The 16,777-nt window shown below is 42.9% G+C and overlaps 3 protein-coding genes and 1 pseudogene across 4 annotated transcripts in view; 1 reads left to right on the top strand and 3 right to left on the bottom strand.

Moving 5' to 3' along the window:
* Window positions 1-7,598, bottom strand: part of LOC134483566 (uncharacterized) — a 37,777-nt gene extending 30,179 nt beyond the window's left edge. The window contains exon 1 of the mRNA XM_087595722.1: window positions 7,554-7,598. The gene's annotated coding sequence lies outside the window, so the exon portion shown is untranslated. The remainder of the gene's footprint in view (window positions 1-7,553) is intronic.
* LOC147998913 (disks large homolog 5-like) overlaps window positions 1-16,777 on the bottom strand; it is a 133,021-nt gene that overhangs the window by 114,603 nt on the left and 1,641 nt on the right. The window lies entirely within an intron of this gene.
* Window positions 7,037-8,824, top strand: LOC147998915 (DNA-directed RNA polymerase II subunit GRINL1A pseudogene; annotated as a pseudogene). The gene has a single exon (XR_015643785.1). The product of XR_015643785.1 is annotated as a DNA-directed RNA polymerase II subunit GRINL1A pseudogene (transcript).
* On the bottom strand, window positions 13,697-16,084 carry LOC147998914 (disks large homolog 5-like). Its single transcript, XM_087596050.1, has 4 exons — window positions 15,715-16,084; window positions 14,918-15,084; window positions 14,091-14,196; window positions 13,697-13,973 (listed from the first exon to the last, which is right to left on the bottom strand). Exons 1-3 carry the CDS (start codon window positions 15,813-15,815, stop codon window positions 14,132-14,134), a joined length of 333 nt encoding a protein of 110 aa, XP_087452176.1. The 5' UTR covers window positions 15,816-16,084; the 3' UTR covers window positions 13,697-13,973; window positions 14,091-14,131.

Raw genomic sequence — 16,777 nt, 5'->3', positions numbered from 1 at the left:
AGTGCTGCTATTTGGGACACCCGCCTGATGCCCAGTGACATCACACCTTGGAACTCTTTGTCAAAAATAAGCTGTTATGGGAATGAAGTAGCCACACAATAAACACTGGTCTGGACACTCCTAGGTCAAGAATCCCCTGTTGGAAATGCCTTGGACCGCAAAATTTTAAATTCTATATCCTTCTGGCTTTTAGAAGATTTATAAATACAAAAAAAGAAAGATGGGCATAGTAATTTAAGCCTGTGATCCCAGTCATGGGAAACTGAGTCAGAGTGATGGAAGACTGTAAGTTCCAGGCCAACCTGTGTTTCAAGAAAAAAAAAAAGGCATGGTGAAGATTCCACTCAAGTGGAAACCAAAAGGGTTTCACATGGGCCCTGCCATCCACTGGTCACTACATCCACTCTCATCACCACAGCCACAGGCAGACACTGGGGAACATTTCCCACTGTCTCTCTTTGGGATGCAATCCACCCCATGATTCTATGTGAGGAATCCCCCAAAGGTTGCATCATGTGAGGGACCTAGAAAGTTCCAGGATTGGGAGAATTTAGGAGTTTATAATTAGGGATGATCTACAGCTGTGGCAAAGCCTTTTCCCAGCACATGGCAGCCCTAGGTTTGCCCCCAACAGTAAAAATAAAATCCCCCAAAATAATTCAAACAAAATGTCCTGAAGCCTGCGCCCTGACCAGTCTCTTCAAAAGTGCCAGGAACCTGGGTCCACATTTAGGACCCAGCACGACCTCTGTGACCCATGAAAAGGGATCTAATATGGGAATTAGTACAGTATGACTTATCCTTGTGGATACCTTTGGTGACAATAACCACCTGACCCCTGAAAACCCATCTACCTGGGGGGCTCAACACTCATGTCACCCAAAAAGCCCAGATCCTAGGGCCAGCATGGGCAGGTGGTGAAGAAAGTTTGTCTCTCATGAACATCAGTTGCCGCTCCTCACCTGACTCTATCCTCAGGAGACAATGTCACCCCAGAAAGTGTGGGTGTCAACGGCTCTTCCCAGGCCAAGGCTGGAATACTGCTTAAGATCCACAATGCACAGCAGTGCTCACTCTAGAGCTAAATGTTCTACAGCTGAAAGGGGTGGGTGCTCTGCTGGCCACGCCCCTCCCCTGCAGTATTTAGTGCACTCAGAGTGGTGCTTCAGATGTGAGGGACTTCTTGAGGCTACTCCCATGGAGAATGGCAGATTCATCAGAACGGGGCACAGGGTGAGTTCAGAGCACAGCTGGGAGGAATTTAGGGATGCCAAGCCATGACTAAGACCAGATCCTGGGCTGACAGGCAGTTGAGCTGGAGAACTGGCATCCAAAGTGTGACTGCCTGAATTCCTCTTAGACCAAAAGCCCTGGATCTGAGCTACTTTGGTGCGTGCTCCTAAGTGGGGTCCCAGACACAGCTCAGAATTGGGGCTGTGCATGGACTTTGGTGCTGGCAGCAGGTGGCTTAGCCATAAAGTGCCGAGCTTTCCCATCTGTGCCCACTCAAACTCCTCTGTTTCATTTTAGGTGTGTTTGGTATAGTTTTGAGACAGGGTATCTTGTAGCAGCCCAACTCGCTTTGAGCAACACTGTAACATAAAAATAACCTTGAATTCAAGATCCTCCAACCCCTCTGTCCCAAGTCCTGGAATTAAGACCTCCAGCTGTGACCATTTTACTGCAGCATAGGATCCATCTGTATTAGAGTGAGCTTTGGAAATACTGGAGCTCCGACTGTTCCTTAGAATTCAGGTTTCCTTAATTCTTAGCAGGAGTTTTGTGATGATGCTGATGAGAGAGTCAGGAGTTACACTGGGAGAGGTAACAGTCCTGGCAGCCCTGAGTGCTCAGTGAAAGTCAAGACAGAAACCTGCTGATTAGCACCTGAGTGAAAGTGGGAGGATTCAGAGTTCAAGAACAGACTCAGTTACATACCGAAGACCATATTGCAACATTTTTGTTTCATTTTTGGCTTGTTTTCTTTGAGACAAGGTGTTAATTTATAGCCCTGGCTGTCCTGGAACTCACAATGCCTCTACCTCCCAACGGATGGAATTAAAGGCATGTGCCAACATGCACTGCCACTAATTAATTTTTAATTAAACATGCTGGCACAATCCAGTAATCCCAGTGCTTAAGAGGCCGAGGCAGGCAGATATCTGGCTTCCTGACAAGTCTGATCTACAGAGAGCATGTCAGAATAGCCAGGGCCAAACAGAGAAACCCTGTCTCAAAAAACAAACAACAAAATGAATTTGTTTTAAAGAAGAGAGGAACGATTTAACAGAGAATTAGTGGCCGAGATCCAAATGATATTGGGTAGTGCAGAGTCTAGCTTCTGAGATGAAACTGGACACCATGGGGTTAGGGTGGGGATTCTCATCTTGGACTGGGAGACAGAGGGTGACTTCAGGCATGGAAGGTCAGTCAGTCATTAGTCAGGATTCTCAATCAAGAGGGTGTTGTAAGATCCAAAATGTGTGAGCAGTGTTCTGCATGAGACTAGAAGAACCCGCCTACCCATACAAAACAGCCAATGAAGAGTAACCACAAGCATACGTCTGGAGGTCCACAAGAGGTTAACGTCCACCTTAGTGTGGATTATTCAGAGCACAGGTGGAGAGGAGTAGAAGAGCTGATGGTGGCTGAGGCAGGAGAGGAGTTCGGGTGTGAATTTCAGCCAGGAAAGGAGCTTGTAGGTCGGGCAGAGCAATGAGAGGTCTAACAGCATAGCTGTTGAGATCCTTCAGATTAATTTGTCTTAAGAGCCTCATGCCATAGCCAAGGACAGGAGTAGATCTGACTATTGGGTGGGTGGGCTCACATAGCCCAACAGGTTTGGCCTTGCATCTGTGGGATTCCAAGTCTCTCCCTTTAGACACAGCCATGGTGAAGGTGTAGCAGTGAAGGTGCAGATGGCTTTGCAATGCTTGGCTTATGGTGTTGAGTACTTCATGCTCCACAGAGCTAGGGAATGTCCTAGAAGCCAGGGAGGCCGAGCCATGAGGAAGACATTTCTCCGTGAGAGAGAAATGATAACCAAAGTCACTAAGAACTTCCTGAATCACAGTGTCTGTTAACCATATATTTTATTTACTTATTTTTATGGGCCTGAGTGTTTCACCTAATAAATGCTTGTGCACCATGTGGTATGTCTGGTGCCCATGAAGTCCAGAACGATTCCACTGAACTGCAATTACAGGCTAATACGAGCCACCATGTGGGCACTGGGAACTGAACCCTGGTCTTCTGCTCTTAGCCACTAAACCATCCATCTCTTCAGCACCACCCCCAATTGTATTGTCATTAATATTTAACCATTTAGCCCTCAGTATTTGAATTAATGCAGATGTGACAAGAGTTATAGTTAACATGATGGTTCAGGTATAGACATGCAGGCATCTCATTGTATACAAAATATAAATCCTTTCTTTCTTTCTTTCTTTCTTTCTTTCTTTCTTTCTTTCTTTCTTTCTCTTTCTTTGTTTTACTCATGGAAACAGGGTTTCTTTTGTGTAGCTGACCTGGAACTAGCTCTATAGAGGGAGCTGGCCTAGAATTCACAGAGATCTGTCTGCCTCTGCCTCCCAAGTGTTAGGATCAAAGGTGTACACCACCACCACCACAAATCCTCCTGTTTTAAAGGAAAAATGTAGCCCTACATGGCAGCACCAGTTTAGTCCCAGTATAGACATTTTTCTAGAGTTCCTGAAGGGCTTGCTGCCTTCCCCTTTAGGCCTGGCTAACATGAGAGCTCCACACCTATGGGGTTTGCTTCATAAGAGTCTGGAGGATGAGGGTCACAGGCTGATGTAACTGTGTACAGCAAAGGATGCTTGGTGAAGGTCAAGTGGGTATCACAGCTCAGCAGGTAAAGGCTCTGCCACCCAGCCTCATGGCCTCAGTTTGATCATCTGGTGAAAGTAGAGAACTGAGTCCACATTGTGTCCTCTGCTCTCCATGTGCATATCATGGCACAGGAACACCACAAACTACATAAAATGTAAAATGCTGAAATGCTGAGAGAAGAGGCCTATGGTAGGCGCCTCCTACACCTGAGACTTCCAACGCCGAAAAGCAGGGGGTAGAGAGTGAGGATGCAGAGTGCACACAGGTCAGGACAAGGCCATGTTACTGAAGCCTCCATGTGTGGTGAGCAGGCTCTGGGGCACCATGAGGGACATCAGGAGCTTCTGCACTTTGTAGAATTACAGGGTTCCATGTTACCTCACATGACCATGATTTGCCCCCTACTGCAGGGAGAAGCCAATACCAGAAGCCTCCAGCTCCCAGCCCTGCTGGAAGGTTTGAGGAAGGTGGTCCTCTTCTTGTGGTGCCTCTAGTAGGAGTAGCCCACACTTGGGCCCAGCTCCCACTATCAGGAAAAGACAGGTGGCTCTGGTCTTTGCACAGCTCCAGTGGAATGAACAGTGCATCTCTCCTCTCTCTCTTGCAGGAAGTCTCAGCCTCTGGTGCAGGTGCTGTTCCCAAGGCAAAGGAAAGGGAAGTGCAGAGTGAGGACTCCCAGGATCCTTTAAAACATTGTCTGCATTGTCTTCATTAATTTTTCTGTTTAATTTTTATTCCATGTGTATTGATCTCATTGTAGGGGTGTGCATTCCAAAGCATGAGTGTTGAAGGTAGAGGAAAAAGCCATGGGAGTCACTTTATCCTACCGTGTGGGGTCCCAGGCTCTGAACCGGGTTGTTGAGCTTGGCTACAAAGAGCTTTCATACTGAATTTCCTGCTGGCTCTGATTTCAGGGAGAGCATCTCATAGAGCCCAGATTGGCCAGTAAACTACTGATCATCCTGCCTCAAGTATTGCCATCTAGTTCATGAAAGGGTTGAGTTACTGACACGAGGAACTGGGGATGGGCAGAGGTGCATGACTGAGGCTATCTCTGCTCAGTGGCATGCCTTTGGGGACTGGTAGTTTTCATCACTGAGATGTCATTTGACTGCAGTGCTCCTCTGGAGAGAAGGAGTCTCTTTTGCCAGGGCATCAGGCTCTCCAGACAGGCCTGGAAGATGGAGGTCTAGAGGCCAGGCCTGCATTCCTCTTCAGAAGCTGCATTTACCACTCTGGACAGTGCTATAGCACAGGGTCACATATCCAGTCCTACCCTGAGACCTGCTGATAAAGAATGTCTATCCTGGGACAATGTCTATCATCGGTTCAAGGTGTGGCCCAACCAACTTATTATAAAGGAAGATAGTAGTTGGTTGAAAAAGGCAGTAACTTTCTATGAACCATATATTAAGTTTTTATGTATACTAAAATTAACAATGGAAAGAACAGTGGTAGGAGAGGAAGCTAGAGGACAACTGCTGAAAAATGCTTGCTTTTGAAAATGCTAATGAAGAGTACAGGAGAGCATTATTACCTAGAAAGGAAACTGGGGATATTAATGCTTATATGAAGGCATGGAAGAGGATATCTTTTCTGAAAATGGAAAGATGCATATTTGGCACGTATTGATCCAGATAGAGTTATTAACTTATACATTGAAATACTCTTGAATATCCTATATGCACTTTAGCTCAAGATGAGTTGCCTTTAGAATGGATACATATTAAATTTATCTTTAACAAAACATTAACAACATATGAGGAACAAATTTCTTTAATTATTCAGCAAGGCATACAAAGACCTGTTACACTGTGGGGATATGATTGTGCTGCTTTTGTTTTCTCATTAAGCAAAAATAAAGTGGAATATTTAATGCAGACATCTGAAGTTTTTCAATTACCCATGATTTCTTACACTAGAAATACTGAATTTCATTTTCCCCATAGTAAATTCTGGGATTGCTTAAGAAAACAAAAAAAAATGTGATAAATACACTAATTTCTGTTGATCCATTACCATCTGCCCTTACTGTGTTTACAGATGGCTCTAAGACCAAACATCTAAGACAGATGGCTTATTGGACCAAAGATAAATTTTGGGGACAAGAATCTTCTTTTGGGTCAGTTCAACAAAATGAAATATTAGAAGTAATTAATGTATTGCAGGATTTTACTCATGATGTAAAAATATTAAAGCCGAGTCAGCTTATGTTGTAGTAGTACAGAATATTGCGACTGCTGTTGTTTCTACATCTAAGCCGATATTAAATGTTATTCTCACATATTAAAGGACTATTGTTATTCTGAAACTCTAGAATATTTATTACACATATTAGATTACATTCAAGATTGCCAGCATCTTTAACACATGGCAATCATATGGTAGATCAATTAGTGGCATTTGCTACCCCAGAAGAAAACAGTCATAATCATGCCAATACAGGATATTTGCATATTAAATATAAGGTTCCCTATTCTGAAGCCAAACAAATTATTGCTAATTGTCGTATTTGTAAGCCTTCACTTATAAAATGTGTTCCATCTGAAATTAATCCCAGAAGAATGCAACCTAATACATCGTGGCAGATGGATGGAACCCATATTTCTGAGTTTGGTCGCCTTTCATATATACTTGTAAGCATAGATAATTTTTCAAAATTTGTATGGGCTACACCATTGCCAGGAGTACGCACTGCTCATGTTATACAGCATCTATTGGAAACTTCTGCTGTTATGGGACCGCCTTCTAAAATTAAAACTGATTATGGACCAACATATATTTCTTATCAATTTAAACAATTTTGTCGGCTCTTCCAGGAAAATGGCGACTCCTGCACGTGCTCCAGAGTTGCGGCCCCCACGAAGCCTGCGACCACCATGGGCCCTGCTGGGGAACCCTGCCTGAGGGGCCAGCCTCAGCCCATGCACAATGTGCTCCCTGCCCTGAGGCTTCGAGCCCCCAGTTCCTGAGGACGTGGGGCGGCAGAGTTTGGCGGAGCTGCGGGAGAGGTTGAGGCGCCAGGAGAGACTTTTGCGCAAAGAAAAATTCATTGCAAATTGCCCGACAAGGGAAAAAGATCTCAGACACCACTGCCAAACTGAAAGCTGCCATTTCAGAAAGTGAAGAGGTCAGAGGGAGAACTGAACTACTTCATCCTGTTAGTGTTGACTGTAAGCTAAGGCATAAAGCAACCACAAGAGTTGATACCGACATAGACAAGGCCCAGAATTCTGACCTGATGCTTGATACTTCATCATTAGTTCCTGAATGTTCGTCAGTAGACATTGAATCATCTAAAACAACCTCAGAAACTCAGGGACCTACACAGCTCACTCACAAAGGCAATGAAGAGACTTTGGAGACTGGCTGCACAGTGAGTACCAGCCCGTCTGTCCGCATCACAGCCCAGGCTCCCCCATCTTAAGTTAATGAACAACTCCCCCAGCATTCAAGTCAAGCGGAAGAGGTTTCCAGCAGCGTCGACAGTCTGTTTATCACTAAATTGCAAAAGATCACAACTGCAGACCAGACTGAACCCTCAGAAGAAAACACCAGCACTGAGAACTTTCCAGAACTACAGAGTGAGACTCCTAAGAAGCCTCATTACATGACAGTGATAGAAATGCGAGCTAGAAACCCAGTGCCCCCTCCTCATAAGTTTAAGACCAATGTGTTACCCACACAACAGAGTGACTCACCAAGTCATTGTCAGAGGGCTCAGTCTCCTGCTTCCTCAGAAGAGCAGCTATGCAGGGCTAGGCAGCATCTTGATGATGTCACAGCAGCTCACCTTCTTCTGCTCCACCCCCTGCCTGCACAGCTGCTCTCCATAGAAGAGTCACTGGCTTTGCAGAAAGAGCAGAAGCAGAATTATGAGAAGATGCGGGCAAAGCTCGCAGCACAGAAACTAGCTGAGAGACTGAATATTACAATGCAGAGCTACAATCCAGAAGGGGAGTCTTCAGGGAGATACCGAGAAGTGAGGGATGAAGATGATGCCCAGTCCTCGGATGAATGCTGAAAATGAGCGCTGGGAGATCCCGGGAGTTGACTGTTGAGCTTACATTGTCTCATCCAACTTCCAAACAAGTACCAAGACAGTGTCAGACCTTGTTGAGGGACAGCAGTTGAAGTTACACAAAGGTAGCTACAAAATAAGAACCCAGTTTGTCTTTCAGAAGATGATCTTCACATGCTTGAACAGTTCAATATTTGAACATTGTGTTTGGCCGTATTGTGTTACAGCTTTGCAGTATATTATGCATTGGTCTGACATTTTAGTGTGAGTAGAACACACGTTTTCTTTAAGATATCTGCTTTTCCTTCTTCGTATTCTTATCAGATAGCACTGCTTGCACCCCTTCTGGTGAAATATTTTGTTATTCCAGGCACCAAAAGTGAATTAGGAAGGCCTGGTCCCCTCACTCAAGAAATGAGGGGAGCAGTCTAAAGAATGGTAAGCATGCTTGCATGGACACGTTCCTGAGACGCTGGATGTGAAATGCCGCATACAACACTTGGGAACCACCACCACTGTGTCTGCTGCTCTGTCCTCTCTTGGGGTGACTGCTGTCACCTGTGATGAGGTTTAGGAGCACTTGGAAGAAGTGCTGGGTGGGGAGGGTCTTCTGACCCGGTATGGGGAGCTGCTCCTGGCTGCCCTAGGCTTGAACTCATTGCCATCTGGGATGATAGGTCCCTGTACAGGACACTCGTGATTGGTAAGGAAACCGGTGTTTTTCTAAGAGTTACAGTTGAATTGTCAGTATATTGCTTTTTTTCCTTGTTAAACCCACAGAGGTGTTTACAGGCTGCAGAAACCTCAGTCCTGTATGTGCACATTTGTGCTTTTTAAAATGATTTTATGATCATTTCCAGCAAAGATAACAATGTTATCAAAAAGCCTTTGTCTATTATGTGGAACTTGTAAAGGAGAAATAAAATACCAATCAGAGCAAAAAAAAAAAAACCATTTTGTCAATGATATCATATTGTACATATTACTGGTATAGAATGCCATCCACAAGGACAAGCTTTTGTTGAAAGAGTTCACCATACCCTGAAATGACAAATTATAAAATTAAAAAGGAGGAAAAGAGATGACCTTACACAGCCTGAATGGAGTTGGCATACCAGTCCCAGAGTAATATTGGCATAAGCATTATTTTTTATTACTCTTCTTAATTTACCACAAGGTGAAGTTATATGCAGAGCAGATAGACACTTTATTGGACTTCTCCCTGAAGGTATGGAACAGACAATATGGATAAAAACTGTCCGAGATGCTGAATGACAGGAAGGGACTTTACTGTATGTAGGGGAGAGGATTTTGTCTCCTTACAGGATGGGGGACAATTCTGGTTACCCAGGAGACGGATCCAAGCACAGAATGATAAGAACCGCTCCCTACCCTCAGAAGAATCCAGTTAAACCAGCTACATTCTCTCCTGATGGATGTTCTCCGGAGATGAAGGAGGTGTCCTCCATTACTGAGGCCCTGGCTTCTCTCAGTGTCGCCAAACGACAACGGAGAAGGATCGATGCAGTGACAACCCCATTACCTAGGTGAGGCGATTAAGCACTGAAAGGAAAACTATGTTGTCTCCTACAGGAAAGTCCTTTACTGCTGAGCACATATTGTTAGCAGTGTGTGCTTTACTCACGGTTTCTTCTGTTGTGGCCAATGCGAGTTATCAGGCTTATATTCCTTGTCCACCTTTATTTGAACCTGCTACTTGGCGGGGAAACAGATGTGGTTTTATACACCACCCCAAGCATTTTGTCATCTCTTTGGAATAATTTGACCTTTTGAATAGACGTGATGGAGCTTTGTATAATTTTCCTTATGCTGGATTAAAGATGCCTTTGTGTTTAGGAAATAGACCAGGCCTACAAATGGGTTATTAAAATTGGCGATTACCAGGAAAAATTGTTACAGTCTCCAGGATTGACAGCTTGGTCTATAACCAAAATTGGAATAACATTACATTTGTTAGCGAGCCAGTATATCCTATTTGTGCTTGGTTTACTTATGTAGGCTTAAAATATCTCCCATGCAATTGGAAATACTGCCCTGGCATGTTTCGAAAAATTATTCAAGATAAATGAATAAATTGGGGTCCTTATGGCCAATTATTAATACATGTTCAGAATGGAATGTTACCACTTGTGATTTGTCAAATGTTACCAGGATGAACTGAGAGGAGAATGAACGCCTTAATGGATGCTTGCTGATGGAGTGTGGAGATGGAGGCATTGCTGATGTTCGACTGGCCTCTGTGGAAGATCCTACTGTGTTTCAAGCTCATTTGTGGAAGACTGTCACTGCATTAAAAGAAGCTGTGCTTGCTAATGGAAGCTTTTCTGGGACTGCTCAATCTGCCTCTCAGTATAATTTTACAACATTTAAGAAAGAAAAGGTTACTACTTGTATTCCTATGCCATATTTCTTTTTAATAGGTAGATTTAATTTTGCTAATGGATTTGCTTGTACTAATTGTCATTAGTATTCATGTATTAATTCATCTATTTAGTTTAATATAAATCAATATTCTATTATGATATTCAGCAAAAAATATATGTATGGATGCCTGTTAATTTGAGACATCATTGGTCTCAAGATCCTCTTAATTATATGATTATTGATTTTTTTAATAATCTGCTGAGGAACAGTAAAAGAATTATTGGAGTTTGTACCTACTATTTTAAGTCTTATTTCTGTTGCTACTTTGGCAGCCATTTCCAGCATAGCATTAAAAACATCTATTGAGACAAAGCATTTTGTTGAAGACTGGCATAAAGATTCACATGAGTTATGGATAGAGCAAACTAAAACTGATACTAGACTTCAACATCAAGTAGATGTTTCAAAACAAACAGTAGAATGGTTGGGTCGAAAGAAGTTATTCATTGAAAAATATGAGGATTTAAGATATGATTGAAATCCTACTACTTTTGTGTTAATAAATATATGGATAATGATACAGAACATGATTGGAAGTTAATTCAAGCCCATTTGGAAGGTAATGAAAGTGCTACAAAAGTAATTAATGCCTTGAAATACGATGCTCGAATGTCTTTTGGTAAACAGCTAGAAGATACTACCCCTATGTAAATAGCTAAATTATTGGATGATCAGTTGACAGGATTAGATCCCAAGGCTTGGCTTCAAAGGATTTTCCATAGCTTGGGAGGAGCTAGTTTTGCCATAATCTTATGTACATTATGTATTATGTTGCTTTATTTTTACATGATTAAACCCCTACAAAGACTTTTGCTATGTTATGGAAAGTGTTTCTTTTAAAACAAAAGAAAAAAGGAGGAATTGTTAAGACATAGAGATGCAGCTCCCAGGCAGGGTCAAGAAAGGCCTGGTGACAGATACAAGTAGGGGCTGGAATTCCACCCTGGAGAAGAAAATGTTTTCCTCACTTGGCCTTAAGCTATCTTCTTCTGTGTCCTGTTTCTGTGGAAGTGGTTCTAACGCTCTCTCGGTAATGGTGAGTATATTTTGATTATAATAAGATAGGTGATTTGTTATATGAATATTTTGAGAAGAAGCCTTTGTTTATTCGTATTTCTTTGTTTAGTCTTCCCTCAGTTGTTCCTGGTATCCTGGGAATAATGATCTTATGGTATCTTGACAAAATGAAAATTGTAGTTATTCATATTCCCAGCTACATAGGGATTAATAAAGCTTGCAACTGTGTGCAGTTGCTTCTGCCTTTGCTCTGCACCCCCTGTGTCCTGGGGGTATGCAACCATACCCAGGGCCCCCAATTCACTAGACATTGACAGTGGGTCACCCCACAAAACACAGAAGCATCTACCTTAGTCAAAAATGGATATTTTATTGAATGCACACACTAACACTGATTGATCACATCCATGTAACTACTGAAGCTTTTTCTGCTCTCTGTAGCGGTGATGACGTCAAAATCTTACTGAAAACCATGCACACCCGGTTTAGGTTGTATTAAAGTAGCCCACGATTTCAGTGCTCCCTGCAAGGTGCCATGAGACAGCAGTAGCATGAGTCTGCATGCACCTCGACAGTTTTCACTAGGGACTACACACACACACACTTTACTGACATGGTGCACATTCTTTGCACACAAGGAAGAAAGTGAGCAGTAATGAAAACACACCAATCATGGAATTGATGGAGGGAGCTGTGGGGAAGCTGGGGCTTAGAGGTACTTAAAGGCCCTATGCAGGCTCTCCTTTTGTTGGAGGAGAAACTTCAACTGCAATGTGGTTCTTTATTTTCTTTCTCTAAAGCACAGAGGGCTAGGGTGAAACATAGGGCTTTGAGCATGTTTGGCAAGTACAGTCACAATGAATTAAATCCTAGGGCTGGAACCTATTAATCTTCTACAAAATTACAGAGCAGCCTGGATGAAGACTCATAGCTGAAAAGGTGGACATCTCAAGACAGGCACTGACAATGGCTGACAGACTTGACTGAAGACTGGAAATGTTTTGCTATCTCACAGGAAAAGAAGGCCCCTCCTACAACACTGTACTCTAAGGACAGTTTATTCAGGTTAGGATGACATGAACTATTGTCTCAGGTCACAGATGTCAGTACAAAGTATCCAAGGTATTGTATGCCAATGGTAGCATCAACAGAACAAAGCACACAGTGTCATGAAGACATAAATTATGAGTTTGTGTAGAAAGACCCAGGCCTCATCCAGGTTCTTAGTAACTGAGAACCTCAAACACAGTAGTGATGTGATAGTGTGGGGGTGAATCTAGTTACAACTTGTTTCTATTGTGACACAGATGACTCTTTTTGTGTCATGGGCAGCTTATAATGAATGACTAGACCTAAGCATGAGAATAACCAAATACTACATTGCTTCCCTAGCTGCTGAGCTTTAAAAAGCCCTGGGGAGACAGCAAGCTTTTGTGGACATTCTGGATTATTCCTTCTGTACTTTAACTCTCTGAGTCACCTGCACTCTCAGTAAGTTAATTCAATTCCATAAATTGGAAATCTGTCACCTGGAAAAAATACATTCTCAATACGATCCCAGATTGGCCATGGAAAAAGGGTAGCTTGAACTGCCCAACCTAGGTTCTGGGCCTGCACAGGCCTGCTCTCAAAAAGAAACCTGTGTTCACAGCTATAGGCAGCATTCACTATGTATGCTCTTGAGGTTCCTCCCTAAACTGCTTGGATTAAAATAATTTTCATGCTAACAATCAAAACACTCATTATGCCAATCTGGCCAACAGGAAGCTAATTTCTATTCTGTATTTTGTCAGATGTGCATAATACATATGGTCATCATTGATAACAGGTGAAAGATCTGCTCTAATATGGACACTAAGTGGTGCTGGAGGATGATCCTGCCCACAATGAGCAGTGGGAACACCAGAGCCCTGTAGGGATGCCTGGCAAGCTAACACATTGAGCACGCACAGCTCAGTAAGTTCCCTGTGAACACACATCTCCTGAGATCTGTCTATTTGATTGGAGGTGATCCTGTCCACCTAATACAGTACATGATGTGGAATAACAAAAGCCACCTGCAGGAGCTGTGGCGATGACTCACAGGATAGAGCATCTGCTGCTCTCTCAGAAGAACCACATGGACCCTAACAATTGAGTAAAGCATGTCAGTGATTACATCATAGAGTGTGTGTCTGAGAAACAGCCACATTATCCACACAAAAGACACTGTCACACTGGGTACCCCTTGGTGACTTTGAATTCACTTATTAGCCCAGTATCCATGGAACATGCAGAGATCCATCTCCAGCTGTCAGTTCTAAGTCCACAGGAGGGGACAGAACCCTTTAATAAGAATGATGGTCTTAAGAGTCAAGAGATAGAATTCAATATTTATTCATAAGGAATTCATTTTTACAACAAAACAAGATTAAAACAAATAAATTAAAATATTTAAAAGTATGTGAAAAGATAAAAACAGTAACAAGAACATATAAATATGAAACAACAAAAAGAAAATTTCAATTAAAATCATAACAAAAATATTTCTAAACAGCACATTCTTAAGGAACATTTAGAAGCACAGATGTATTGCTGTTTCTCCTCTTGCACACATAATGAAAGGCTGTCCCCCAAGTTGTCTCTCAGGTGCTGTTTTCTGAGAAGAAAGTAAGACCTCAATCAGTCAGGCTGGCTTAGTGATATATAAATTTATGGTCTCTAAGCAATGACAAATTAACTCTGAGGAAGAATACTCATCCAAAAAATTTGTTACCATTCAGGATGTTTGTCATCAGGGACTCCTGAGAAAGCAACTTATTCTTCAGGAAGCTCTCTTACTGGGGTGTGTCCAATTCCAGCTCTCTTGCACTTTCTGAGACCTGAGAGAGGAAGGCAGTTTTTCAGACACTGAATTGGTGGTGAAATGCAAGGCAGATGTCGGAAGGCTGCCTTCTACCACCTCAGTTCTATTGGACAGTCAACATGGACCTTTTAACTGATATCATGGTTGCTAACTCTTTGGGAAGGGCAAAATCTCCAGAGAGCCTCAAAGTAATGTGAGCTGCCAATATGGGACCCAGACTTATACCAGTGCAAACCAAGGACAGGGCAATGGAAGGAACCTCATTGGGTTGCAGGAAGAAAGGAGATGTCCATATGTCACCAAGGTTAAAACCAATGACAAGTTCTAATTTGACATTTGCACTTTGTTCTTATCCCGCAAAGGTGCTTCCTACACAAGAAGTCACATGACCACAGAGTGTCATTTGTCAAAGAACCAAGAACTTGTTCAAAACTCTACAGAGCATCCAATCTATCACGTGGATATGCAATAATGAGGTATGTTATTAATCTGTCACCATTTCTATACTGCAGCTTCAAAAAGAGCAGACAAATATACTTGCAAAATAATTCAGTTTCTGAAAAGTGGTTGGCTTCCCAGAATACTTGTGCATAGGCAGAGCAATGAACAATTCCACTACATGAGGAGGTTGACTGGTTGTGAGTGTAAATTAGAAAGGTGGTAGGAGAGAGCAAAGATGTATCAAATTGGCAAACTTTATCAGATATTTTTAAGCTAACACAGCTGCTCATCCCTACCAGATGATGCTGGGTCTGGACGTTGCTGGTCTTTATCTTTCTTGTTGAAGTCAACCAAATATTTCTGGTTCAGTGCACAATCAAGATGTCCCTCCTTGCTCTCCTGCTTCAGTGGGAGCAACTTCTTCCTACATGTGTTCTCCATCAGGAGCTGGCTGAGCAGGTTTCTGGAAATACAGTCTGCATAGTAAGATCATGCTGCCCCTTTCTCCCATTCCTACTCGTAAGTCCCACTAAGTCTACCAGGTCCCAGATACCCATGAAGACTTAATAGAATTCATTTCGATACATATAAGGCTGCTGCACAAACCACAAAGAATAAATTCCGGGAAGAATAAATTGTTTGGCCCGAGCACCAATTAGTGTCCACATCTCTCAAAAAGAACATGGATCTACAACTATCCATGAAAGCCCAATGCATGGGGGCAACATCAATTAGTAGTGGGCCAATACACTCAAAGGAGGTCAGTAGGACCAAGAGAAGGTCATGCTAACCATGTGGTCTACACACTGAGTTTTGTAAAACCTGGTATGACACCATAGGTCCAGGTCAGCCTAACAACCTTCTGCTGACTTCAATCAGTGCTGTTCTATCTAGAGCCTTCTGAAGATGCCTAGACAATCCTGGGATGAGTAACAGTCTTTTATGGAACTGAAAACTGAGTCCTAATGACCCTGGCACACTGATGTGTAAACAGCACAAGAGATAGAACCAGAGCTGAAGACCGTCCAATCCAGAACAAAGAAAGTCAGAAATGGCCATTCCACAGGTGATAGCCTTTCTGACCAGGACTTACCTAGAGAAGGTAATCTCCTTCTTCAGCTTATGGTTGTTCTCATGGATCTCAGTGTTCTCCATCTCTAAGTTGTGCAGAATTGACATGACTGCCTCCTCCATTCTCTCCAGGTCTTCATAATATGGATTTGGCCTGAAGTGTGGCCTGGCCCCAAATGATAGAATCCAATGAACATCAGCATTTAGGAATATATGAACTCAGGGTGGGTCCTGTACTACCCAAGTCCTGGAAGGACACCTTCTGAATTCTACATATTGGATCTTCTTCAGCTTCAGAAACGTGTTTTTCTGCGTCCAGGACACCAGAATCTCGGCATCCAGATGGAGGCTTCCCTGGCTCCCTTTGTTCAATCAAGAGGAAATCTGCAGTCAAGCCAGTTAAGCTATCGAGAGCCTAGGCCACACCTCTCCATGCTCCCCCACCCCTACACACACAGAAACCTGTGATTACTTTTCTCCTGTTTTGATAACGGACCTTATATCAACACAAAATTATAATCTGCACAAGGAATACAAATAAACAGACAATCGTGGCCACATAGGCAAAGAACTGTTCTGTTGACAGTGGGGCTCCCAGAACAAAGCATTCACATCACCATGAAAGTGTTACAGGTAAATACTCAGGCCAAGACATAGACCCCTAGATTCCAAGTGTGGAGGGAAATATAAACATATAAAAGTTGTCCATATGCATTTGGATGTATGCACATACAGACTCACAGACGGAAATATCCACACAAAAAAAGAGAAATGTAAAAACAGAGTCAGAGAAAGAGAAAGAGAAATATGGAAACAGAGAGTACTGTGAAAACCAGGAGAAATGCATCCACCATTGCTGTCTCAGAGGGCAAGACACACAGACAATAACAAACAGGCCTGAGCCTGAGACCTTCTAGTCAAGCATTGAGATGAACAGTTTGGTACCAGGCCCCTCAGGCTGCTGCGTGGATCTTCCAGCACTCAGTCCCCTGCCTAGCAAGTACAGAGACTCACCATAAACTCACTGCAATTACAATCTTGCAAAGCCACCAGCTGTCAAGGGCTTTGCAAATGCACACTAGACA

Source organism: Rattus norvegicus, chromosome 19 (genome assembly GCF_021556685.1).
Source record: "Rattus norvegicus strain SHRSP/BbbUtx chromosome 19, alternate assembly SHRSP_T2T, whole genome shotgun sequence".
Taxonomy (NCBI): domain Eukaryota; kingdom Metazoa; phylum Chordata; class Mammalia; order Rodentia; family Muridae; genus Rattus; species Rattus norvegicus.
Note: the sequence above shows the minus strand (reverse complement) of the source record. Positions and strands in the feature narration are given on the sequence as shown.